A 25174-nucleotide genomic window follows, 5' to 3' on the forward strand; every position below is an offset into this window, starting at 1 on the left:
GGATTATGTCAAGGTTATGGGCTTCAACTTGAAATTAGGCCCCCCGACTGCATCAGTAATTTTAATCAAGTTTACTTAACGTGGCCAAGCTTCAGCTTCTCATACTGCAATGAGGGCTTCTTCAGGTTATTGTGAAAATTAAATGAGGTGAAGCACAGTGCCTGACAAAACTAGGTACTTCTTCATAAAAGTTAGGTACTGTGATTATTAACAATTATTTTTCAATCAGCAAGCATCCAGTAGGGTTCAGCTTTTTCTGAAACCTTATAATCTAAAAGAAAAACCACCCATTGTGAGTATCTCCCGTTGAGATATGGATTTCATGGCAACCTAACTACAATAACCTTGGGCAAATGACTGAGCCTCAGTTTCCTCATCTGTAAAATGGGAAGAATGATAATAGACCACCTATGGGGTTATTGGGAAGCATTTGAGACTTGAAAGAGATGAGGGAGCAGCTATCTGGGGTAACAGTGCTCCAGGCAAAGGGAACAGCCTGTGCAAATGTCCTGAGGCAGGAAGGTGCCTGATTGTTAAAGGAAAAGCAGAGAGGCCAGCGCAGCTGGAGCAGAGGGAGTCGGGGGAAAGAAGGTGAGGCAGCTCAGTAGCAGGGCCCAGTCGTGCAGGGTGCCGTCAGCCACTGTAAGGCCTTTGACTTTGATGCTGGATGAGATGTCCTGCCTTGGGTTTCACAGGCTCCTGCTGTCGGCTGAGTGGAGAACAGGCTGATGGGGATAAAGGTGGCAGCAGGGGGAGCCAGGGGTTTGCTGAGATAGTCCAAAGGAGGTTGACAAACCTGGGTGGGGCAGTAGAGGCAGAAAATTCTGGAAATATTTTGAAGGTGGAGCCACAGGATTTGCTGATGGACTAGAGAGTTTCACCTGGTTCTTGGGCAGGTTGGACAAAAGAGTTTGCATACCTGCATAGCACAGCACCTACCCAGCAAGGGCTCCATAAACATCCATGGTGATTAATATCATCACTGGTGCTTGCTGGAATCATAATGCTGCTAGAGCTCGCTGATGCCCTTTACTTCCCTGTAGGTAAACTGAGGCAGAGATTCAGCTGAGGTAGAACTTCACAGGGGTGCCTGGAGACCCCATCTGGCCAAGGACACAGGGGAGACAGAGGCCCTCTCGGCTGCCGCCCTGTTGTCCCTGTGCTGAAACCAGCAGAGGGCGCCAGAGCGCTACAGAAGGTCTCACTGTCCTGGTTGAGCCAGTCCTGCAGAGCTGACCAGGGAAGGGCCTGCCCTACCTGCCCAGGGTTCATTCATTGACCTTTATTGAGTGACTCCTGTGTGCCCAGCCCTGAGCCAGGCTATGGCTGCTGAAAGAGCTGCAGCGAAAACGGGACACAGCCTGGTCTAACCACCTTCTTTTCCGTGTCCATCATTTCCATAAGATGGGAGCGGGCACTTACTCTGGGTTATTGGGAGGGAAGGCACAAGGAACGAGCCCCCAGATAGGAAGCTCATTTGGGTTTGAGTCCTGGCCCTTCCTCTTAATTGCTGTGGGGCCTTGGGCGAATTACTCAGCCTCTCTGAGTCTCCCACTCCCATGTGAAATGGGGTGACATCCCTGCCCAGTGCCCCCCTCCCCACGTCCACCCAGGATTGTTGTGAAGATATAGCAGGACATATGGGTAAGAAATTATCTGACAAACTGTAAAGTGCCCCATCAAGAGGGGCGGGGTGGCAATTTACAGCATTGTTCAGAACCAGAATATCAACATACTCTGAGGGTCTAGAATTTGGACTCTGAACCCTCGGCCAAAGAGAAGAAGGAAGTGAACTTTGGCGTCTGTCAGCCACCAGCTGTGTGGATGAGCAATCGTCAGCTCATCTTTTCAGCTCCACTTTCCTCATCTGTAAAATGGGTGATAACAGAGCCGACTTCAGGGTCCACGTGCAGAGGGGGTGAACTGTCACACGGGAGCCCCTTGTCTCTGTGTGCTCGATGCCTGGTCGCCATTATTCACGATAGCACGACGCAGTCTGTATAGATTAAGTAACTCACATTTCCCGTGTTCCTGTTCTCTGAAAAGAGAGGGCATTAAGCAGTGTGGGACCCCTTCCCTGCCCCCTGCCCCCTGCCCCCTGCCCCGCTGAGAAGCAGGAGTTTGCCGAGAGAGAAAACCCCACGGTGGAGTCAGCACTGTGGGTGGTTTGGGGGCTTCCAGAGGCTCAGGAGGAAGGACAGAGGCTCCCCTGGGTGCCGATGCCCCCTGAGCCCGCCCTGTCTCCGCAGGAGAGACCTTCCTCCCCTACTACACGGGCCGGGCCATTGATGGCATCGTCATTCAGAAGAGCATGGAGCAGTTCAGCACGGCCGTCACCGTCATGTGTGTGCTGGCCATCGGCAGGTAGCGGCCCCTGCCCTCCCCCACCCGCCCAGGCCTGCCGCGGGGAAGGAGGGCAGGGCCAGCTCCCCAGAGGAAAAGGGGCCAGGGAGGCCCAGGAAATGCCCCCGGGGAGCCTGTGCCTCAGCTGGTCCCCGTGGTAACTAACAACCCAACTGGCTTAGTTCTGTCCCTTTGGTTGAGCCACACCCTAGAGCAACACCCTTTTGTCCCTACAGATGGCTTCAGTCCTCGGGGTTCCCCTTTCACCAGCACCCTCCCACCCCCCGCGGTTTTCCAAGTGGGAAACAAGGACCAGCCTTGTCTGTGCTCCTCTGGAAGGGAGAGGGGTCTGGCTGGTGGAGCTGGGCCCTTCACCCACAGTAAACGCAGTCCCCTCTGTGCCCTCACCTTGGGAGCTCCTGTTGGGAACAGGGAAACCCCGTGGAGGTGCCAGCTCCGGAGAGTGGGCTCGAGGGCGGGGTGCCACCCGGTCTCTGCCCTGCGAGGGGCCCACGCCTGCCAGCGGGGGGGTGGCGGGGGGTGGCGGTTGGTTGTCGGAAGGACGTCGTGCTATATGTAACATCTCTTATCTGCAATTAGCTCATTTGCCGCAGGTGTTCGGGGCGGCATTTTTACCCTCATATTTGCCAGACTGAACATTCGCCTTCGGAACCGTCTCTTCCGCTCGCTGGTATCTCAGGAGACGAGCTTCTTTGACGAGAATCGCACAGGTTGGTCCTCCTGGGGCCTTGGGGGACCTGGGGCTGGGCCCGGCCAGGTGGGCTTGCCTTGCATTGAGGATTTAAGTGGGCACGTCCATGGTCTCAGTCCTGATGGCTTTTCCTGCCATCCAGTTCAGGATGGGGACACCCCGGGAGGCTGGCTTGGGCCTCCGGCCCTGCCTGAGCCCTGGGGAGCTGGCCTGCCGGCTGAGGTTTTGGTGTGAACTGCGGCCACTATAGGACCCTCGCTAGGCCACCCGCTGTCCCTGCAGCGACCAGGCCTCGCCTCCCACTGGCTTGTGGGAAGCGCAAGGGCAGGGTCTACCCAGGCCTGTGGCCTGAGAGGCCCAGCTCCTATGGGAGTGAGCAGGGCAGACATGCAGGGCAGAGCAGGGAAGACATTACAGCATCTGCCCCAGATCTCTGAGGCAGACCAGCCTGGGTGCAAACTCTGTCACTAACTTCACCTCTCTGAGCCTCTGTTTTCTCCTCTGTAAGATGGGAACAATAACGGTAGCTGCCCTGTGGGATTGCTGTGGAACCCTTAGCCCAGTATCCAGCAGTCAGTAAAGGGCTTTCTGTTCCTCTCTCCTCCACAGCCCAGATTGTTATTTCTGTGAGGGAAGAGGGGAGTGGCCCCTCTGCCAGTGACAGGGAGGAGACGTGGGCTCAGCTCTGGCTCAGTCACGGCCACGCTGTGTGGTGCTGAGCAAGCCTCTTCCCTTTCCTGAGCCTCAGCTGCCTCCTCTGTGCTCTGGGAGGTGTGACGCTGAAGCAAGATGCTGGTGACAAGGTCTGGGCTCAGAGCAGCCCTCAAGGGGCATCCGCTCTCCTTCCCTCCCCACCCCACCCAGAAGGTGGGGAAGGTCTGAGCTCCCCAAGGGTCCCCTGCCGCTGCCCACAGTGACCCCATTGCCACAGCGGGAGCTGAGCTGCCTGTGTTCCAGGGGACCTCATCTCCCGCCTCACCTCGGACACCACCATGGTCAGCGACCTGGTCTCCCAGAATATCAACATCTTCCTGCGGAACGCGGTCAAGGTCACGGGCGTGGTGGTCTTCATGTTCAGCCTCTCCTGGCAGCTCTCCTTGGTCACCTTCATGGGCTTCCCCATCATCATGATGGTGTCTGACATCTACGGCAAGTACTACAAGGTAGGCCCCGCCTGGGCCCCGCTGCGGTCTGAGTCCTGGCAGCTCCTGAGTGACCCCTTAGGCAGGTTCAGGGGGCCACCAGGGGCTAGTGAAGGACTCATCGTAAGGCTGCATTTGCGTTCATTCACTGGTTCATTTCACTCATTCAATAAATATTTATTGAGCACCTACCGTGTCCCAGGCACTGGTTTATATCAATGAAACAGACAGGGCCCCTGCCTTCAGGAGGCTTATATTCTAATAAGAGAAACAGACAATAAATAACAACGACGCTAATAATGAAAATATATAATACAGTAAAAGATCATAACTGCGAAGGAGAAAAATGAAGAGAGAGATTGGGAGCATTGGGGCTGGTTGCCAGTTTTAAATAGATCTTTCTGAGAAGGTGGCATTTGAGTAAAGAGGTGGACGGCTCGGGGAAACACATTCCAAGCAGAGGGCACAGCCAGTGCAAAGGCCCTGGGGTGGGAATGTGCCTGGCATGTTTGCGGAGCCTCAGAGAGGCCGGTGAGGCCAGAGCCAGGAGTGAGGGGAGAGCAGGGAGGTGACGGGGGCCAGATGGTGTCGGCCTTTGCGGCAAGTTTGGTTTTCACTCTGAGTGCAAAGTTTGCTCTCTTTCTATACGTTTATGTCGGGGGGGAGGGCTCAGGCCCCCGGGAGCGAGGCCCTCGCCCACGATGCAGTGATGGGCAGGCAGAAGTCCCCTCAGGCCGCCTCTTGGCACTGCCTCTGTCAGAAGGTCAGCCTGTAAGCTAGGCCCCTGCCTCACCTTCCTGCTGCTTCCTGCAATGGTGGGTGCCGCTGAGCCCTAACGGAGCCAGGCTGGGTTCAGACAGTGTAGGCGGCCCCTCCTCAGTGCTCCAGGCCTGCGGGGGCAGGGACACTCGTGAGCAGGGGCTGGGACACGTGATCAGCTCAGGGTCCCCCGTTTGGTCGGAACCCTTGGCGCCCATGACCTGAGGCCAGCTCCCAGATGGATCCGTTCCCCACAATCCAATGTGTCACCTGTGGCAGAGCCCACGACCCAGGAGGGCCCTCTCCCCAGCAGTTCTGGGTCACCGGCCTCACTGTTTTCCTCCCTGAGTAGAAAAAGTAAATATATGAGTTGGAGTTGGAGCCGTTTCCCTTCCACACCACCCTTCCTGCCTTCCTGCCCGCCCCTGAGAGGGGGCAGGAAACCCTGGAGCTCCCTGCACCAGCCCCGCCTCTGCACACACCTCAGGCCCCACCTTTAAGTTCAACCGGGCAGGACCTCAAGGAAGCCCTGTTTAGGTCTCGTACCTGTACCCGAATGTGTAGGATACAGTCATCGCCACAAGCCACACACATCGCCCGCAGCCAGACATGACGCAAGGCACAGGCTGGCTTCTCCCAGGATGCCTGAGTGTACTGCATGCTTCCGATGGCCTGGGCATGACCCGCAGGTCATGGGACATGCCTATGGAGGAGACTGTCTCAGCCTCCTGGGCAGCCTTCCTGGCTGGTGTGAGATTCTGGGTGTGGTTACTGAAAGCCTGAAGAGCGTGGCCCAGGGTGCCTTCTGGAACTCTGTGGACAGCAGCCTGGTGGTCACATACTTGGAACCACTTCTCAGCCATCCGTCTCCAGTTACAAGCACACGATGAGGGCAGATTTCATAGCCCGTGGCCTCCACCACCATCTAGAACTTGGCTAGGAGTTCTGGAATCTCTGTGCCAACCCTCAGGCTCTCACGTAATTTAATATATGTTGCTGGATGTAAATGGTGCCTCCTTAATAGTTAGTGTTTCTTGTGTACTGTACAACCTGAACAACCATCCAGGGCATCCCTGCTCTTACGCCAGCACAGAATCAGGTATTGAGACTTCTTTTTCTCAGAGGATTACCCAAAACTGTATGGTCACGCATAACCTCCTCTGAATACTGGAGATGACTTCATGATCAGCCCCGCCATGCCTCAGGAGCTAGAGCCTCAGGAGCTCACCCTAAGAGCCCAGCTGGAGCCTGAGTTCAGCAAATCAAGCTAGAAGGGAATGGGGGAGGAGGGGAGCTGGGTCTTATCCCCTTGTCCCTGGAACTCCCTGCACAGAGCTGGCACCAGCTAAAGATAGAAAACACCAGAGAGGCCTGGGGGCTCAGGCAGAGGGTGAGGCTGTGTGTTTTGGGGTCTCTTCTTGTCGCGCCTCCCACCCATAGAGGCTCTCCAAAGAGGTCCAGAATGCCCTGGCCAGAGCCAGCAGCACGGCTGAGGAGATCATCAGCGCCATGAAGACAGTCCGGAGCTTCGCCAACGAGGAGGCAGAGGCGGAGGTGTACTCATGGAAGCTGCAGCAGGTCTACAAGCTGAACAGGAAGGAGGCTGCGGCCTACACGTACTACGTCTGGGGCAGCGGGGTACGTGCCCCGGCCCGGGCAGGTCTCACATAAAGATGGGGGACCCCTAGATCAGGACATTAGCCCAGGTCCAGGCATGCTGATGTGACACTTGACTTTGTCCCAACTTTCTGCTTGTCCTCAGAGAATCTTTCTGGAAAGGAATGCAGCCTCTCGGTGCATGTCCTCAAGCAGGGCACCTCCTCTCTCCCTCTCACCTGGGCGTGGGGTGGCAGGGTAGGAGCTTTCTTTTCCCAGCTAGGGAAGCATCCCTGCCAAGGTGGGGAGTCACCCCGAGGCCAGCTGGGACCCATCCTCGGTCGGCTTCCCTGCAGGTCCTATGTCACAACCACACACATGCCCCCATTAGAGTGTCCAGCTCACTCCCTGGGGGTGAGTTTTAGCCCCTCCTGGAGAAGAAGCACTTGGGTCCTGTCACTGTGTGCTGGCCACATCTGGGGGTGGGCTGTTGGGGAACAGCTGGGGTAGGAATGAGGAGGGTTTGGAATTTAGGGGGAGGAAAGAGAGGGTGGTCTACAGGGAAAGCAGGGAATAAGGAACTTCTGGGTCCCCCCAGGGTGGGCCACCCCTCAAAAGTGCCCAGCCAGGGAGAAGAAGGGCCTGAAATCCAGCTCACCTGCCCACCGGCAGGGGCGCCTCTTGCCGAGTGTGCAAAGGCACTGAGGCCCAGCCGTTGATCTAGTTCTGACCCAGCATCGCTGGCTTGGGATGGGGAGGGGCAAATAGGGACCCAGTGGGTTGTCATGGGTACGCAGGTCCCACTCCTCTTGCAGAGCACTCCCCCAGACACCAGAGGGGACTGGAGGCAAGCACACCCTGGACACAGCCCCTCCTTCATGGAAACACAGACCTCGTCTGCTTTGCCTGGCTTGCTGTGTGACCTTAGCCAGTGGACTCAGCCTCTCTGAACCATGCTCTTCCCAATGAGGAGAAGACTAATAGCTCCAGTTTGGCCTCGCTGAGGCGCTTGGGGGCTGTGTATGTGTGCCAGGGCCTTACAAAGAAAGCCTTGTTCCCAGCCAGGCTCATGGCCTGTTCCAGCTGAGGGCCTTTGCAGGGAAAAACTCCATGGCGGGGGCGGGGAGGGCATGAATGACAGAAGGGCCCCAGCCTGTGGGAGGCCGTCCCTGCTGTGGGCTGGAGTTTCAGTCTGTGGCCGTGAGTGAGGCGCCCACAGCTGCTCTCCCCTCCCCTGCGGGGCAGGGCACAGAGGGGCTGTGGGGAAGGTCTGAGCCAAGGCCCCCATGACTCAGATCCCCCTTTCCCTCTTCCCTCCAGCTCACTCTGCTGGTGGTCCAGGTCAGTATCCTCTACTACGGGGGCCACCTCGTCATCTCAGGGCAGATGACCAGCGGCAATCTCATCTCCTTCATTATCTACGAGTTTGTCCTGGGAGATTGTATGGAGGTGAGGGGCCGGCGGGGGGAGGGGGGCCCTGGGGAGAAGGGAGAGGGAAGGGAGAGGGGTCTAAATGGGGGTGCTCCAGGGTTCACGGGAGGTGGTATGTCTTTCTAAAGAACGTGACAATACCAATAATACTAATAAAGAGAGTAACACATACAAGTGACAGCAACTCCATTTATGGGGCACAGTGGCAACGACAGCACTTACCTCAGAAGGTTCTCCCGAGCACACTATACGCGGTCAGTGCTACTCCAGAGTCCCCGTTTCCCAGAAGAAGAAGCTGAGGCTCAGAGTGGTTAAACGATTTGCCCACCACGTTGGTAAGGGAACCGAGTTCAGAGGCAGATGGTCTGACTTTATTTTAACCCACTTTAAAGAGTAGCTCCATGGAAAAAGAACAGAGTGGGTTTTATGTCTTAATTTGGCTGCCCCCACCAGCAGGTCCCGAGACTAGGGAGCTGGCGTGCTTGTGCCGAAGCTGCCATCAGTCACTGCTGGAGGGTGCTCGGAGTGCTCCTCTGGTCTGCCTCCCTCCCCCCACAAAGCCCTCCGGCATTAAGATCGGGCCTCTGTGTCCTGCAATGATAAAGCTCAAAGGTGCGGCAGGGGAGGGGTGGGTTAGCATCTGCTGCAGATGGCACTTGCGTTAGCTACAGGCATCCATGCAGTGTCGTTTGAATCGGCGTCTCGGAATCCGTGCTTCAGAAATATCCACACTAGTGGGCAAAGACGTGTGTCCCAGGAGGGTCGGTGCAGCATTGTTAATAATGGTGAAAAGTTAAATGCCTGTCAACCAGCGATTGGGTGAATACAGTACATCTGTATTCTAGAAACAGTCCATCTGTGCTATGAAAACTAGGCAGCAGCCACAAAAATGAGGTAGAGCTGTGTGCCCTGGCATGGAAAGACCCCTAAGACATGCTGTTAGTGAGAAAGCTAATCCCCGAGTCGTAAGGATGGTCTGATCCCATTTGTGGGTTTTTTTTCCATCTCAAAATGATTTAATTACATATGTACATGTGTTTGTAAAAGCACAGAGAAAGGACTCGAAAGACACGGTACTCGGATAACCGGGGCCACCTCTGGGATGAAGCAAGAAGGACAACTTATACACTTGTATAAGCACTTGTATCTCAATAGGAATACTTATATCCAGATATTATGAGAATAGCCATAGCCGTGGTGTGTTGGGGGTTTACTATGTGCTGAGCACTGGCTTCGTGGAACCATGACAATGGTACTAATATCACCCCTATTTCATCAACCAGGACCCGCAGTCACAGCTCATAAGGGCCTGAACTTGGGAGCCAGATGTGCCTGGGTTCGAATCCTGGCTCTGCCACTTCCTGGCTGTGTGACCTGGGGGAAGTTACTTGAGCTCTCTGTGCCTCAGTTTCCGTATCACCAGAAAGGAGATAATGATAGAACCTACCTCTTAACATATATAAGTACTCAGTAAAATGAGTCGTTATTCACACTTATACTTGTGTATATTTTTACCCAAGGAGATGTATAGTATAAATTAAGGGCCATTTTTAAAATTGAAATTTAAAAATTCTGTGACAGCTGAAAGAGGAAGGTCTGATTCCTGTTCTGCCACATTCTGCCTAGTTCATTTAACTTCTCTGTGCTTCCGTTTCCTCCTCTGGAGGGTGATAACACCTACTCTGCTGGACGGTGGTGAGGTTTAGCTATAACACACAAGGCACCAGTACTTTTTATTGCTGTCCTCATTTTTTCATTGTCGTCTTGATCTGCTGTACTAGCAGGTGGGGCTCCAGCAGCCTCCCGTGGGCACCCCGCCCCCAGAACTGCTGCTGTGTGCTTGCTCTCTCCTCACCCCCTTCAGCTCTCTAGCACCGTGGCAGGGGCGGGGGTGTCCCAGGATCGGGGCGTCGATGGGTCAGGAATGTGTGTCTACTCCCCCCGCAGTCCGTGGGCTCCGTCTACAGCGGCCTGATGCAAGGAGTGGGCGCCGCGGAGAAGGTGTTCGAGTTCATTGACCGGCAGCCAACCATGGTGCATGATGGGAACTTGGCCCCTGACCACCTGGAGGGCCGGGTGGACTTCGAAAACGTGACCTTCACCTACCGCACTCGGCCCCACACCCAAGTCTTGCAGGTGAGAGAAGACCCAAGCCCCCCCCCCGCCCCCCCGGAAGTCATCCTTTCCCTCATCCCATCTCTCGCGCACCTCCTACAGGCCAGGCCATGGCAGTGCAGCCAGGAACATGAGAGGCCAGGAACACTGAAGACAGATCATATTAACAAAAGGATTCTTGGAGAAGTGCTAGGAAGGCAATAAGTCAGGGGTAGTCTGCAGAGATGGTATTAGCAGTCAAGGAGGGCTTCTCGGAGGAGGTGACATTTGATATGAGACCTAAACAAGGAGCAGGAGCCAGCTGATGGCTCTCTGCAGAAAGAACATTCCAGGCAAAGGAGACAAGTATAAAAGTGCTGCCAAATCCTAGAAAGGAGAGCATTCTGGGGGCCAGCGGTGGGGCAGGCTGGGAAGGGTGCCCGCCTGCATCTGAGGCCAGAGCATATGAGCCAGGGGCCCCACACCGTGTCTGCGTGTTCCTTGCAGAATGTCTCCTTCAGCCTGTCCCCAGGAAAGGTGACAGCGCTCGTGGGGCCGTCGGGCAGTGGCAAGAGCTCCTGCGTCAACATCCTGGAGAACTTCTACCCCCTGGAAGGGGGTCGCGTGCTGCTGGATGGGAAGCCTATCAGCGCCTATGACCACAAGTACTTGCACCGAGTGGTATGTGCATGGGCCTTTGCTGCCCTCCTCCGCCCTTTCCTTGTCCGACCTTCTCTCCCGCGAGCACGCACACAGGTGCGGGGAAGAGGGCTCAAGACACACGTACATTTCAAAGAATTATCACCATTTCAAGAATTGGAACATTCCAGCACTCTCCCCACAAGAAGCAACGTCTTGCCTGACGCTCACGATCGTCATTTCCGTGCTTTTCTTTTGTTCCCATCTCTACGCCTCCCCGAACAGCGCAGCTGTGTTTTGCTAGTTTTAAACTCCGTCTGGCTGGAACCGTAACGTGTGTATTCTTTGTGTCTTGTTCCTTCCACTCAGTGTTATTTGTGAGGTTTCCAGGTTGAGGCTGTGTTTGTAGTTCACTCATTTTCATTTCTGGAAGATAATCCACTGTGTAAACATGGCACAGTCCGTTTATACATTCTGTTCTTGATGGATATTCCGGTTGTTTCCTGTTTTTTTACTATTACCAGCAATACCGATATGGACAGTTTAATCCATATCACAGTGCCCATGGGTGGGTAGGTTCTCCCAGAGCCTCACCTTTAGTAGTTACTGCCATTAAGGTGGTTTACTTTTTTATTATTATTATTTTTTTACACATTACATTCCCACTAGCAGTGGGTGAGAGTTCAGGTTGTTCCGCATTTAAGTTATCTCCAGTATTTAAAGGAGGCTATTCATGACCTTACAGTTTTGAGTAATACTCTCAGAAAAGTAGACTCGACGCCTGATCCTCTGCTGGCAATAAGAGCAGGGATGCCCTGGACGGTTGTTCAGGCTGCACACTATACAAGAAACACCGACTATTAAGCAGACACGATTTACGTTGTCTACATACATTAAGATATATGAGAGCCTGAGAGTTGGCACAGAGATTCCAGAACTTCTGGCCAGTTGTAGATGCTGGTGGAGGCCACAGGTTGTGAAATCTGCCCACTTATGTGTATATAACCAGGGACAGATGGTGGAGAAGTGGTCCCAGGTTTGCCCCCACCAGGCTGCTGCCCACCAGAGTTCTGGAAGTGGCTCCTAGAAAGAGCTGTTCAGGCTTTGCAATAGTTAACATACTCAGACACTTAATCTTCTCAGACTGTTAATATTGCCAGTCCTGAATCTGTACCAGTTGGTATTTAGAGGTAGTTCGGTGTAGAGGTCTTTTGCATTTGCTGGTGACTAAAGATATTAAGTCCCTTTTCATATGTTTATTGGTTATTTGGATTTCCTCTTTTGTGAATACCTTCTCTATAAATTTTTAATTTTTATAAACCCAGAGCAGTAAAACTCAACAACCTAACCATATTCCCATATATTCAGAGAATTTCATAACAAAGACCTGAGTGACTCCACCTCACCTTTTGAATTCCACTCCGTGTCGGGAACCAGCATTGGCAGTTTAGTCAATATCCTTTCCAACGTGTTTCCTACCTTTATATAAACGTACCTATATATAAAGGCACATATGCTTTTTTTAAACAAAAATAGAAATATGATACATATACTACGGTTTGATTCTATGGGTGCACCGTAATCATTTAACCCATGCTCTGTTTATGGAGAATTAGATTGTTTAGTTTTGTTTTTCTTTTTCCTTTTTTGCTATTTACAGTGTTGCAATGATATCCTCCAACTACATACAAATTCCTAAAAGTGAGACCCTGAGACAATAGCTCCTTTCAGTTGTTCTCTTACAGGGAGGGGGCACCAGCCAGGGAGGTCCTTGTGGCCTGGGTCTGCTGTGCCCCCTTGCCTCCTGCCAGGGACAGGCTGACTCACAGAGTTACACTCCATGCTCTTTCTCTCTTTCTTTCCAGGTCAGGGGCAGCCAGTAAGCTCCGTCTTGGAGGTCAGGGAGCTTGACTGGGCCCAGAGCGGCAAGCTTAGCGGGGCCCCGGTTTGTTGGTCAGGGAGGCTGAGAGCTTGTGCAGAAAGTGGACTCTGCTGTTCGGAAATAAGAGAGGCAGCTGAATGCAGCCGCTGGCCGCGGGCCCTGATCAGATTTCAGACCCAAGTCTCCCGGCGTCACTCAGGCCCAGGGCTCGCGAGGCTCCTGGTGACAGCTGGATAGACGCGTTCCAGGCCTCTCACAGCCCATCCTTCCTCCTCCGCAGATCTCCCTGGTGAGCCAGGAGCCAGTGCTGTTCGCGCGCTCCATCACAGACAACATCTCCTACGGCCTGCCCGCCGTGCCCTTCGAGGTGGTGGTGGAGGCCGCACAGAAGGCAAATGCCCATGGCTTCATCATGGAACTCCAGGATGGCTACAATACAGGTACAGAGCCCAGAGCATCACCTCCACCGTGCCTGGAGGTCCACCCTCAGGGAGGCAGCCCTGAGTTATGCACTGCCCTCTGCCAGCTGAAACTCACATAACATAAACTTAACCACTGTATTTTAAGTGAACAATTCAGCAGCATTTAGTACATTCACAATGCTTTACAACTACCACCTCTGTTTAGTTCCAAAACGTCATTTTTTTTAAAAAGACACTTTTTTCTTTTATTTTTTAAAATTAATTTATTTATTTAATTTAAAATTTTTTGGACATAGTGGGTTTTCGTTGCTGCGCACAGGCTGTCTCTAGTGTGGCGAGCGGGGGCTTCTCATTGCAGTGGCTTCTCTTGTTGCAGAGCATGGGCTTTAGAGCGCAGGCTCAGTAGTTGTGGCGCACAGGCTTAGTTGCTCCGCGTCACGTGGCATCTTCCCAGACCAGGGCTCGAACCCATGTCCCCTGCATTGGCAGGTGGATTCTTAACCACTGCACCACCAGGGAAGTCCCTGAAATATTATTATTTAAAAATAATATATATATTATATTCATTAATTATAGTGACTTAATTTTATATTAGTAAATATTTTAATTTAATAAGTTGAACAATATATTACCTTATAGATTTTATTTAACATATTTAAAATTTTTAACTCTCGCAATGGGACTATTCATACAATTCAAAACTAAAAAAATAGACATAACGATATCCAATGTGAAGTTTTATTTCATCCCGGTCTTCACTGCCAGGTCCCCCCTGCCCCCACCAAAACATCTTTCATTATTTTCTTACATGTCGTTTTGGAGTTTCTTTATGCAAGTATGAATATGTATTTTTATTCCCTCCCACCCTTTTACAGAGAAAAATCCAGCACATTCTATTCTGCCCCCCGGCTTTTTTAAGTGACCTGTCCGTATAGATACCTAGAAAGCTGCTCTTTTTTTAACTACTGCATAGTATTCTGTTGTGTGGCTTTATAATAATTTACTCAAAAATAACTGGTTTCCTGTTGATGGACATTTGGTGGTTTGTTTCTTTGTTTTTTGGTTTTTTTTTTTGGCAATAACAGTGCTGTGAGTCACCGTGCATGAGAAGGTGAATCTGTAGGAAATATTCACAGAGATGGTTTTGCTGGTCCAAGGGTTGTGCCTCTGTAATTGTGCTCTGTAGACTTGTACGGCACAGCCGGATAGACACAGCGGTACCTCAGGGAGAGGAGGGAGTGCCCTTTCCCCTCGGCCACACCAGCACAGTGTGCTATCAAACGTGTGGATTTTTGCCAGATTAATAGGTAAAAGTTGGTATCTTGGTACCAATTGCACATAGTTGTAACTTGCATGCCTCTTACGAACAGGGAGGAAGAGCATCCTTTCATGAGGTTTCCAGCCTGTGGCCCTTGTAGCCCCACCTTTTCCTGGGGAGCAGAGCTCCCGTGGCAGCAGGGAAAGGCGGAGGCGGGGGTTGCTCGCTGCTCCCCAGGGCCACCGGCCTCACCTCCCGCTCACTTGCCCCTGTGTCTCTGCCATGCAGAGACGGGGGAGAAGGGTGCCCAGCTGTCGGGCGGCCAGAAGCAGCGGGTGGCCATGGCCCGGGCTCTGGTGCGGAACCCACCCGTGCTCATCCTGGACGAAGCCACCAGCGCCCTGGATGCAGAGAGCGAGTTCCTGGTGAGTCGCTGGGTAACGGGCGATGCTGGGGCAGTAGCAGCTCCAGGCGGCCAGAGCCCTCCCTCCCCCTGCAGATGGCTGCAGGGGCCCTCCCAGGCCAGCAGCTTCCTGGACTGGGCTGTCCCGGAGCTGAGGGCAGGGAGCGAGCGGGGGCAGAGGAGGCCCAGGGCCTGGCCACCCTGGCCCAGCCTCTGGCTCGAGGCGTTGAAATTATATGGAATTGGGTTAGGGGTCAGGAGGTGTGGGACGTGGATAGGAGCTCCGCTCTGCAGCTCATGGCTTGCGCGTGTCTCTTACCCCCTGAGTCTCATTTCATTGGTAAAGAAAGAAGGGCCCCATAGTGTATTTGAAGAGGACCAGCTACCTCAGTCCCTCCATGGATCAGTTCATTTACTACACAGGTATTTAATGTGCGCCTCCCGGGCACCAGGCGCTGTTCTAGGCACCAGGGGTTACATTGGCCCCTGCCCCCAAGGTGTTTCCAGTCCAGAGGGGGAGACAGATAACAAGGAGATAAGCATGAGTTCACCCTGGGGCCTGTGCTATGTAGAAAATGGAACAGTCATGTGGGGACTTCCCTGGCGGCCCAGCAGTTAAGACTCCGCGCTTCCAGGGCTGGGGATGCGGGTTCGATCCCTGGTTGGGGAACTAAGATCCCAGATGCCACACAGTGCGGCCAAAAAAAAAAACAAAAGAAGAAGAAGAAACAGTCATGTGATAGAGAGATTGAGGGAAGGGTCACTACTGTCAAAGAGAAACACTGCTGGACATTAGTTAAAGCTGGGAAAACAGATTTTATTAGTAGCTACTGTCAGTAGGGAAGAGCTGAGCCCCATTCCTGTGCAGGGGTGACAGTGGTGACGGAACCTTTCACAGAGAGATTGAGGGTGTAGGGAGGGCGCAAGAGTGGGGGACCAGGAGAAACTCACAAAGGGCTGGGCAGTGCAAGTGTGATCCGTCCCCATGACTGCTGGCCAGCAGTGGTTGTCCTCTACCAAGACTGGAAGACAGGGGCCCTATCCTTCCCATGATTACAATGAGATGGCATTCAGGTCCCAGAGAAAAACATTCCTGAGTTTTAGGAGATCTGCATATATATCTCCAGGGGACAGGGGAAGGTTTTACAATTATAAGCCCTTTTTGGTAAATGCTCTAAGAAAGGGAGCTCTGGGGCCCACCATCAGGTGATGTCTAGAAGTCAATTCTCCTGGCAGCACTGGGCATTTAGGGGCTGGGGTCATCCTAGCAACAAGGCCTTGAGCTGCAGAAGCCCCCTGGAGTGTGGCCGTCTTAGTGCAGAGTTTGGATGGGGTCACACGTGCCAAGAATCCTGCAGTTCATGCCAACAGAACCAGGGTCATCAGGTCCCACTTGAGCTGAGACCAGAAAGGAAAGGAGACAGCCAGAGGGGGGCTGGGTAAGAGAGTCCCAGGGAGAGGGGGCAGTGGGGGCAAAGTCCCAGAGCAGGTCCACAGCCAAGCCCCACGGTCAGCGTGGCTGGCCGTGGGGTGAGGCAAGGACAGAGTCATAGGGGGACACAAGCTCCTCAGGCCCTGGAAAGGAGTTTGGATTGTTTTCCATTAATAGATTTTTATTTTATTTTTTTAGAGCAGGTTTAGGTTTAAAGAAAATTAAGCAGAAAGTACAGAGAGTTCCCGTATATCCCCTCCCCTCACCACGAACAATGTCGCCTGTTATTAACATCTTGCATTAGCGGTACATTGGTTCCAGTTGACAAGCTGGCATTAATGCATTATTTCTAACTCAAGGCCACAGTTCATATTAGGGATCACTGTTTGTGTTGCACATTCTATGGGTTTTGACAAATGCAGAATGTCATGTTATGCAGAATAGTTTCACGGCCCTAAAACTCCCCCAGGAGTTTGGATTTTATCCTAAATGGGACAAGAAGCTCTTGGAGGGCTTGGAGCATGAGTTCAACAAGAACTGATTAAAAATGTTAAATCCACGTGGGGAATGGATGGGAGCAGGGCAGGAAGGTTGCAGGCTCCAGGTCAGAAGGAATGGTGGCAGAGGTGGAAGATGGCACAGAGACACACCGGGGAGATGGAGCTACAGGACCTGCTGATGGGTTGGATTCCGGTGATAAGGGAAGGATGAGGGGCCAGGTGATGCCTGGTGTTGTCGGCGTGAGCTTCGGGGCTGACGGTGAGACCGTTAACCAAGGCCAAGGTTAGGGGAAGGAGCAGGAAGACGAGAAGACGACCATGTTAGGGGCCCCCCCTGTCATCCGCCGGGCGCTGCCCTGTGTCAGGCTCTGAGCTCCGTCCCCCATGGACAAAAGCCAGGAAGCAGGCCCTGTGCCAGCCCTTGCTTTACAAGTAGGGAAGCCTCAGAGGGGCTGAGCATCCGTAGGACGCGGTGGATCTGGGATCCCAGCCGGGACCGGGCGGGGCAGTGGGTGGCGGCGGAGACGCCCGTGTGAGCCGGCGCCCTCCTGTTTCCACAGATCCAGCAGGCCATCCACGGCAACCTGCAGAAGCACACGGTGCTCATCATCGCGCACCGGCTGAGCACGGTGGAGCGGGCGCACCTCATCGTGGTGCTGGACAAGGGCCGCGTGGTGCAGCAGGGCACACACCAGCAGCTGCTGGCCCAGGGCGGCCTCTACGCCAGGCTGGTGCAACGGCAGATGCTGGGGCTCGAGCCCGCCTCGGACTGCACAGCCGGCCTCAGGGAGCCGCCGGGCAACGGCGGTCACAAGGCCTGACCGTGGGCCCTGCCTCTCCTGGTGGGGCAGAGGCTCCAGTGCCCACCTGGCAGATGTGCCCACGGGGGCCCCCCGGCCGCCCCCGCTGCCCTCCGAGCCCAGGTCCACGGCACCGGAGGGCCAGCTGCCCTGTCCCACGTGTCCCCGCTTCCTGCGTCTCGCCCCCGGTTCCCACCCTGTTCCCCGGGCCACCACCAGCCCCCTGCTGCCATGAGCAACCCCCTCCAGTCTGGGCAGTGGAGACACCACTGGTCTCTCCAGCTGGTCTCCCAAGGTTTCTAAGTGAAGGTAGAGCTACCTTTTTAAACCAAGATCTTAACCAGGTTTTTTACTGCTTGGTTCTGATGGGCCCCAATCTCCTAGATTTCAAAAACATTTTTCTAATTGGGAGCAATGATGGGCAAGTTCTAGAGACTTCTGAGCCGGGAGTGAGTGACCCTTCCTAGGAGCCTGGGGGATGTCAGGGAGAACTAGGCCTCTACCCTCTGCCCCTGGAGAGAAGGGGCTTCCCTGTCCCGGGGTGCGGGGGAGGGAACACGGGGAGGGGACTTCCTGTCTCTCCCTCTTCCCAGCTCTGTGAGTCAGGCCAAGGGTGGGTGGGGAGTGGAAGGCACCTGCCTGCCCTCACCCCTTCCGCCCTCCCAAATCTAAGCCAGTCTCACTGTGAGCCACTACGGACCTTAAGTGGGAGAGTGAGGGGCTGGCCAGGCCTGGCGGAGCCTCGGGGTGTCCCTGGCCCAGCGCCCAGTGCTAGCCCCTCCCCCTGCCCCTCCCCTGGCTGGCGGCCCCTTCCCACATCCACCCTGCCGCTCTGCTCTTCTGAGGCCCTTTGGATGTTTGGGAGTCGCGTTCTCTTCCCTGTCCAGTGGACGGGACACTGGCAAAGCCCAGGTCTGGCTTTGTAGCGGGGTTGCAAAATGTTGGGAGAACCCGGTCAATAAAGTATACTACCTCTGACCCCTGACTTCTGACCTCTTCCTGGGCCGTCTGCCTCATCGCCTGGTTAGGTTTCTCCATCCACTAACTCTCCCCCGGCCCTGCCTGGTGTAGTTGTGGGGAGACTTTGGGTGGTCTAGGGCCTCCGCCTAGTGTCCAGGAGCCCCTTCACGTCCCCAGGACCCCAGCGCAGACATCCATGTCTGTCTCTCTGCCTCCATGGGGCTTGTGCGGGATAACAGAGACCTGTCTCCTCTAAATCCCTGGGGCTTCTGTACCTCCCGGGAAAGCCGAGACCCAGCAAACGCCACCTGTTTTTTTCCATCAGGGACGGGGCGCCCCACGCCCGCCAGCCCATGGCGCCAAGAAATTTTACGCAGCAGAACGGCTCAATCAGAAGAGAGGCTTAGGACGGGACACAGGAAGACCTCCTGGTGGTGCTTCTTACTTGCTGGATTGTGTGGAAGTCTGGGGTCCCGGGAGGGGGGCTGGGCAGTGCCTTTTACCAACTGGTAGAGAAGTATTTCAATATTTTAACTACTGGTGCAGTCACACTGCATATACCAGCTCCATGTCTGCTGTGTACCCGTTTTCCTGCCAATTAAACCAAGGCCTGAGACCCAGACTGTTGCCAGCTGGGTCCCCTGCTTGCCCTCAGGGGCTTGGGCCTGCCTGGAGCATCTTATTTACCCAGGACCCTCTGGCTCCCCACCTGAAGAAACCATCATGAAACTGAGAACTGGGTCCCACAGCAAGAACCTGCTCAGGCCCAGGCTGGGGTTTCAGGTGGAATCGGAGAGACACCAGGTGCTTATCATCCATTCTCATTTAATCCTCACAACAACCAGTTCTCTCCCCATTTGAAAATTTTTATTTATTTATTTATTTAGGCCGTGTCGTGTGGCATGCAGGACCTTTGTTCCCCGACCAGGCATCGAACCCGTACCCCCTGCAGTGGAAGCACGGAGTCCTAACCACTGGACCACCAGGGAAGTCCCTCTCCCCCATTTTAAAGTAAAGGAATCCGAAGCTCAGAGAGGTTAATTATCCCTATGCCACACTGCCAAGACCCCATAGCTAAGCCCCCAAGAGTAGGAACGAAAAAGTTGCGGGGCATTGTTATCTGGACTCTCTGTGCTTACCATTCCATAATAAAAATAAATACAAATTTTAAAATGCTGTGAAAAACCCAACAAGATACATAGGTGAGTTCAATTCAGGCAGGAGGAAAGTTGAGACAGCTGTAAGGGGCTTCCCCATTTATCGTCCCCTCTCTGGGCCTCAGTGTTTTCACCTGGGAAGGGGGATGTGCTGCAAGGATGGAAGGAGAGATTGAACCTCCTGCCTGGGGCGCGGGCTTGGAGGAGGAGTATTGGCTTCCTGCGGCCGCTAGAACAAATGGTCACAAACTGGGTGCCTTAAAACAACAGAAACGTATTCTCTCCCAGTTCCGGAGGCCGGAAGTCTGACATCGAGGTGTCGGCAGGGCCGCGCTCCCTCTGAAGGCTCTAGGGGAGATTCCTTCCTGGCCTCTTCCAGCTTCTGGTGGCTCCAGGTATTCCTTGCTTGTGGCCGCATCCCTCCTGTCTCTGCCTCCGTCTTCACATGGGCTTCTTCCCTGTGCGTCTTAAATCTCCCCCTGCCTTTCTCTTATAAGGACATTTGTCATTGGATTTTGAGCCCATGTGGCTAATCCAGAATGACCTCATCTTGAGATTCTCAATCGTATCTGCAAAGACCCTTTTTCCAAGTAAGGTCACACTCACAGGTTCCAGGGATTTGACGTGGATCTCTCTTGCGGGGGGACCCTGCAGCCTTTCATCCGAGTGGCTTTGCATCCCTTGCTCTGCCACTACCCGGGGGCCACTGACCTGGCCCAGGGCCACCTCAAGACTTCCTGTTTGTTTTGGGGGGTGGGGGGATTCGATGCTCGGAGGGCAAGGACAGCCAGGCTTCGGTCAGGCTGGTTGTGATGGGGATCGTGGAACTGGAAGTAGAGGCTCCGGGCTGGACCGGCCTGCTGCTGCCAGGTTCACTCGCCCCTTCGTCAGTCAGATTCTGGCCTCTGGCTGCTGAGAACCCTCCCCCGGCGTCCAGTGGCTGCAAGGCCTCTGCCTGCCTTTCAGCCTTAAATTTGACCCTCGGTTGCTCTGCTCCAGCCACACTGCCCTTCTTCCTTCTGGTCCTTGAGCAGGCCAAGCTCATTCTTGCCTCTGAAACTTTACACTGACTGTTCCTTCTGCCTGACACACTGTTCCTTCCCCTCGGTTCCCAGCTGGTTCCTTCTCATTCCTCTTTCAGCTCACATGTCCCCTCCTCCGCAACAAGTACTGAATGTGGGGTTTCCCCTAGTCACCCTGATCTGTTAATCACAGCACTTGTCACCCCCTGAAATTTTCTCTGCCTCTTTTGTTCTGTTCCAGGCACAGGTCTACATGCTTTGCATGGGCTACGTCACCTAATCCTCATAAAACCCCTGAAAGGTAGGTACAATGTCACGCCCACTTTACAGCTGGAGAAACTGAGGCACAGAGCAGTTAAGTGACTTGGCCAAGACCACCCAGCTAGTAAGGGGTAGAACCAGGATTCACACCCAAGAATCAGTGTGTGTGTTTGACCCCAACCACAGAACACCCGTGAGAGTGAAGATTTAAGGGCATGGGTTGGGGAGGGTATGTTGACATTACAGCAAAGGCTGCAGGTCAAACATTAGACTTGAGTTCTCGAACATAAGTGCCTCTAGGGTGATCACCTAGAGGGGTGGGATAGGGAGGGTGGGAGGGAGGGAGACGCAGAGGGAAGAGATATGGGAACATATGTATATGTATAACTGATTCACTTCATTATAAAGCAGAAACTAACACACCATTGTAAAGCAATTATACTCCAATAAAGATGTAAAAAAAAAAAAGTGCCTCTAGGAACCAGGTAGATATCATAGGCAAGTGAAGCCAACCAGGTGTAAGAAAAGTCAGACAATATCTTGGTTTCTCTTTTCCACTTTTGACATGGTGCAGAGAAAATCTGTTCCGTCAGAAGTAGAATATGGTGCAAACTTGAGGATAAATGGTAACCGAGGCTCGGTGTCAGTAGCTGGTGACAACAGGGGCTGGTGGGGACCGTGGCAAATGGGAGAGCTCACGCCCACTTCAAGGGGTTGCCTGGGACTCGGCTCCGGCCCTTTGGGGTCATGCAGGAAGGTGGCCTTGAGTTAGCAGATCTTCAGATGTTTCCAGAGGAGTTGGAAATTTCCAATTTTAATGTGAGATTGACTGCTTTTTATAGATTGGCTCAATTATTTTTACAAAAGTAAGGGTAAATATAACACATCTCTAGTCTTCAACCTGTGGAACATCCATTTGCAGCCTCTGTGTTGGACATTCCTGTTCTCCAAAGTCCTTGGAGCTCCCCCAGCAAAGCGGTTCCACTTGCCATGGGGGACCCCCAGCCCAACCACGTTCCAGCCCAGGTGCCTCCCTCACCCCTCCCACCTACCCCTCTCTTCGCCTCATCCCTCCCCTCCCAGCTGGGAGCTCCAGATTCTTCTCCCTCTCCCGTATCAAAGAGTCAGCTCCAGCTCCCTAAATTGCAAAGTGGGCCCTAGGCAGACAAAAGAACCTTCTGGAGACCAAGCAAGACCCTTTTTAGAAGGCATATATGATTTTTGAAAATACATGTTTCATTTTGGAATCATTTTAGATTTACAGAAAAGCTGCGATGATGGTAGAAGGCGTTGCTATATACCCTCACCCAGCTTCTCTTATGTTAACATCTCACGTGTTCGTGATACATTTGTCACGACTAAGAAACCTACACTGGCACAGCACTGGCAATGAAATGCCAAGCTTTTTTTGGATTTCACCAGTTTTCCCACTATGTCCTTTTTCTGTTCCAAGATCCAATTCAGGGTACCACATTGCATTTAAAGACAGGTTTTTTTAAATTGTTTTTACTGTGATAAAATATACATAACATTTACCACTAACGACATTTAGTACATTCACAGTGTGGTACAACTGTCACCATTATCTCGTTCCAGGACGTTTTATCACCCCCTCCCAAAACTCTGTCCCCATTAACAGTCACCCTCCACTCCCCCCTCCCCCAGCCCCTGGCAACCACCAGTCTACTTTCTGTCTCTATAAATTTGCCTGTTCTGGACATTTCATATAAATGGAATCATAGACTATGTGGCCTTTTGAGTCTGGCTTCTTTCACTTAGCATCATGTTTTCCAGGTTCATCCACATTGTAGCCTGTGTCAGTGCTTCATTCCTGTTTATGTCTGGGTACTATTCCATTGTGTGGATGGACCCCATTCTGTTCATTCATTCATCCATTGATGGACACTTGGGTTGTTGACACATTTTGGCTATTGCGGATAATGCTGCTATGAATATTCATGCTTTTGTGTGGACATGTTTTTGATTCTCTGGGGTTTATACCTAGGAGCAGAATTGCTGGGTCATATGATCACTCTGCATTTAACACTTTGAGGAACTATCAAACTGTCTTCCACAGCAACTGCACCATCTTACGTTCCCACCAGCAAAATATGAGGGTTCTTATTTCTCCACATCCTCACCCACACTTGTTATTTTCTGTTTTTATTTATTTATTTTTGATTATAGCCATCCTAGTGGGTATAAAATGGAGAGCCATCATTGTTGAAGTGGACTTTTTCTCTGTTACAATTAATTTAGCAAATATAGCTGCCTTCCTCTGTCCCAGGCGCTGTGCTAGGCAATCGGGGGGGAAAGCGTGGCAGTTGGGCCCTTGGGAAAAGCATATTCTGGGGGGTGGAAAACAGGCAAGGAAACAAGCAAGAATGAGACACAGCGGAGACAGCATGGGGGCCGCGGGGATCCCGAGCAGGCTTAATCCTGGCATGAGGATCTGGGGGCGGTGAGAGGGTTAGAGGCGGTGCTGGCTTCACGGCGGTGCAACCCAGACAGTCCCGCGGGGGCTCCGGGCACAGTAGGGCACAGTAGGGTCCCGCGCTTGGTTTAAAGCTCTGTGGCCGCCGTCTGGAAATTCCTAATTTTTGAACAAGGGGTCCTGCATTTTCACTTTGCTCCGGGCCCTGCAAATTATGGAGCTGGTCCTAGGTAGTTGTCGTGCTGGAGGCGGGGTCTAGGGAAACTTCTCTCCACAGCTGCATCTTCGGCATCTGGGGGAAGGGGCTTTTTTTTTTTTTTTAATATTAAAAAAAAACACGGAGAATTCTATAACCAGCACCCGCCACCGCAGATCTTCACCCGGGGCATTTCTCACCACCAGAGCCACCTGCTGCAGGTCACCCCCTCCCCTCCCACTGCTCCCTCCCTCTTCCAAGCTGGCCCCTGAAGCAGAATTGAGCGTGTTAGGCAGCAGATGGGTTCTTCCAAGCGGCTGGTCTCCGCAGACTCTGACCCAGAGCCTGTGTGTGTTGGGAGGAGGCTGTTAATCTGATTTGGGGTCACGGTCAGAGCTGACAGCTCCAAGGACAGAAACGCAGGAACTCGAGAGGTTGCTCATTGGATGCAGAGCTGGAGAGGATGCCGAGGCCAAGAATCCTCAAGTGGATGCTGGAGTGGTGGCCCCTCCACGGCCTGTTCCCCTATCCCCTGCATGGTGGCTATCCCAGAGCTCTGACTCCACCTTCCCCTCAAGCCCCCAAGTTTGCTTTTCTCCCCATGTCTGGCTGAGACCTCGCCTATCTCAGGAAACATCCACAGGTGATGGGCTTGGAAATCATCTCTCCTCCTTCTCTTCATCAGGGCTGTCCTGGTACAGTTTTGCAGGTTGTGACCTGCACAAGCTGTGAGGGTGAGCCCCCAGATGGAGCTCAAAGCTTTACACCAGGCTGCGTGCATTCAAAGGAGTACATGGGCCGGAGGGGAAACATAAGCAGTAAATGGGACCAGCTGTAAGACTTTGGGGAGCGGCGGGGACTGTGGTGAAATGAATACCTCATTCCTCTTTTAAAGAGGGCACGTGGTGCTCACCTCTGCCGCTGTCACCACAAGGAAATGTGTATGAAATGGGGCCAGGCCTTCCAATGTTGCAAAGGAAGCGGGCAAACCACATTTTGTGATCTGCCCACTTTAACTGTAGGTATCTAATGCAGACTTGAAAAAATACAAACACGCCAAACAAAACAAGTCCTTGGGCCTCTAGATTGTGACCTGTGGTTTATACCCACAACTCAACTCTGAGTTATTCTCTCTCTTACTCTTCTCTTGGGCATGAGGTGTTGGTGTGGATGTGAAGAGACAGAAGCGCTCATTCACTGTGGTAAGAGTGCAAATTGAGGCAACTGCTTTGGAGAGCAATTTGCCACGTCTAGTAAAAAAGTTGAGAAGAGCAAACTCTACGTCCCACAGTTCTGCTCTTAGTATGCCTTGCAGGAGTGGCTTTCCTTTTTTAAAAACATTGAAGTAAAATTCACATAACAAAAAAATTCATCATTTAAACCATTTTAAAGCATAGGATTCAGTGGCTTTTAGTAAATTTGCAATGTTGTGAAACTGTCATCACGATCTGATCCCAGACCATTTTCATCACCCCGAAAGGAAATCCGTACCTATTGAGCCGTCACTCTGCATTCCAACCCCCAGCCCTTGGCAACCACTAATCTGCCTCCATCTCTGTGGATTTGTCTCTTCTGGACACTTCATATTAATGGAATCAGACAGTATGTGGCCTTTTGTGTCTGGCCTCTTTCATTTAGCATCATGTTTTCAAGCTTCATCTATGTTGGAACATGTGTCAGTACTTTATTATGGTGGAATAATATTCTATTTTATGGCTAGATCCCATTTTG

The 25174-nt window shown here is 52.8% G+C and overlaps 1 protein-coding gene across 3 annotated transcripts in view; it reads left to right on the top strand.

The window, feature by feature from the left end:
* The window catches only part of ABCB9 (ATP binding cassette subfamily B member 9), a 45214-nt gene extending 22623 nt beyond the window's left edge, over positions 1-22591 (top strand). For 2 of the 3 annotated variants that reach the window (XR_016387467.1, XR_016387468.1), the window contains 11 exons: positions 2250-2364; positions 2944-3074; positions 4013-4218; positions 6397-6594; positions 7873-8001; positions 9931-10119; positions 10585-10758; positions 12879-13038; positions 14567-14703; positions 17174-19177; positions 19261-22591. Coding sequence is in view for 1 of the 3 variants with exons in the window: in XM_089894432.1 (XP_089750558.1) it covers positions 2250-2364; positions 2944-3074; positions 4013-4218; positions 6397-6594; positions 7873-8001; positions 9931-10119; positions 10585-10758; positions 12879-13038; positions 14567-14703; positions 17174-17434 (1700 nt within the window). In the remaining 2 variants the exon portion in view is untranslated. Of the gene's footprint in view, positions 1-2249; positions 2365-2943; positions 3075-4012; positions 4219-6396; positions 6595-7872; positions 8002-9930; positions 10120-10584; positions 10759-12878; positions 13039-14566; positions 14704-17173 lie in introns of all 3 variants that reach the window. The other variant, XM_089894432.1, reaches the window with a different exon arrangement.
* Positions 22592-25174: the final 2583 nt, after the last annotated feature.

This window comes from Delphinapterus leucas, chromosome 14, assembly GCF_059928025.1.
Source record: "Delphinapterus leucas isolate spDelLeu-1000000601 "Yukka" chromosome 14, BTC_Dleu_Yukka2, whole genome shotgun sequence".
NCBI lineage: Eukaryota > Metazoa > Chordata > Mammalia > Artiodactyla > Monodontidae > Delphinapterus > Delphinapterus leucas.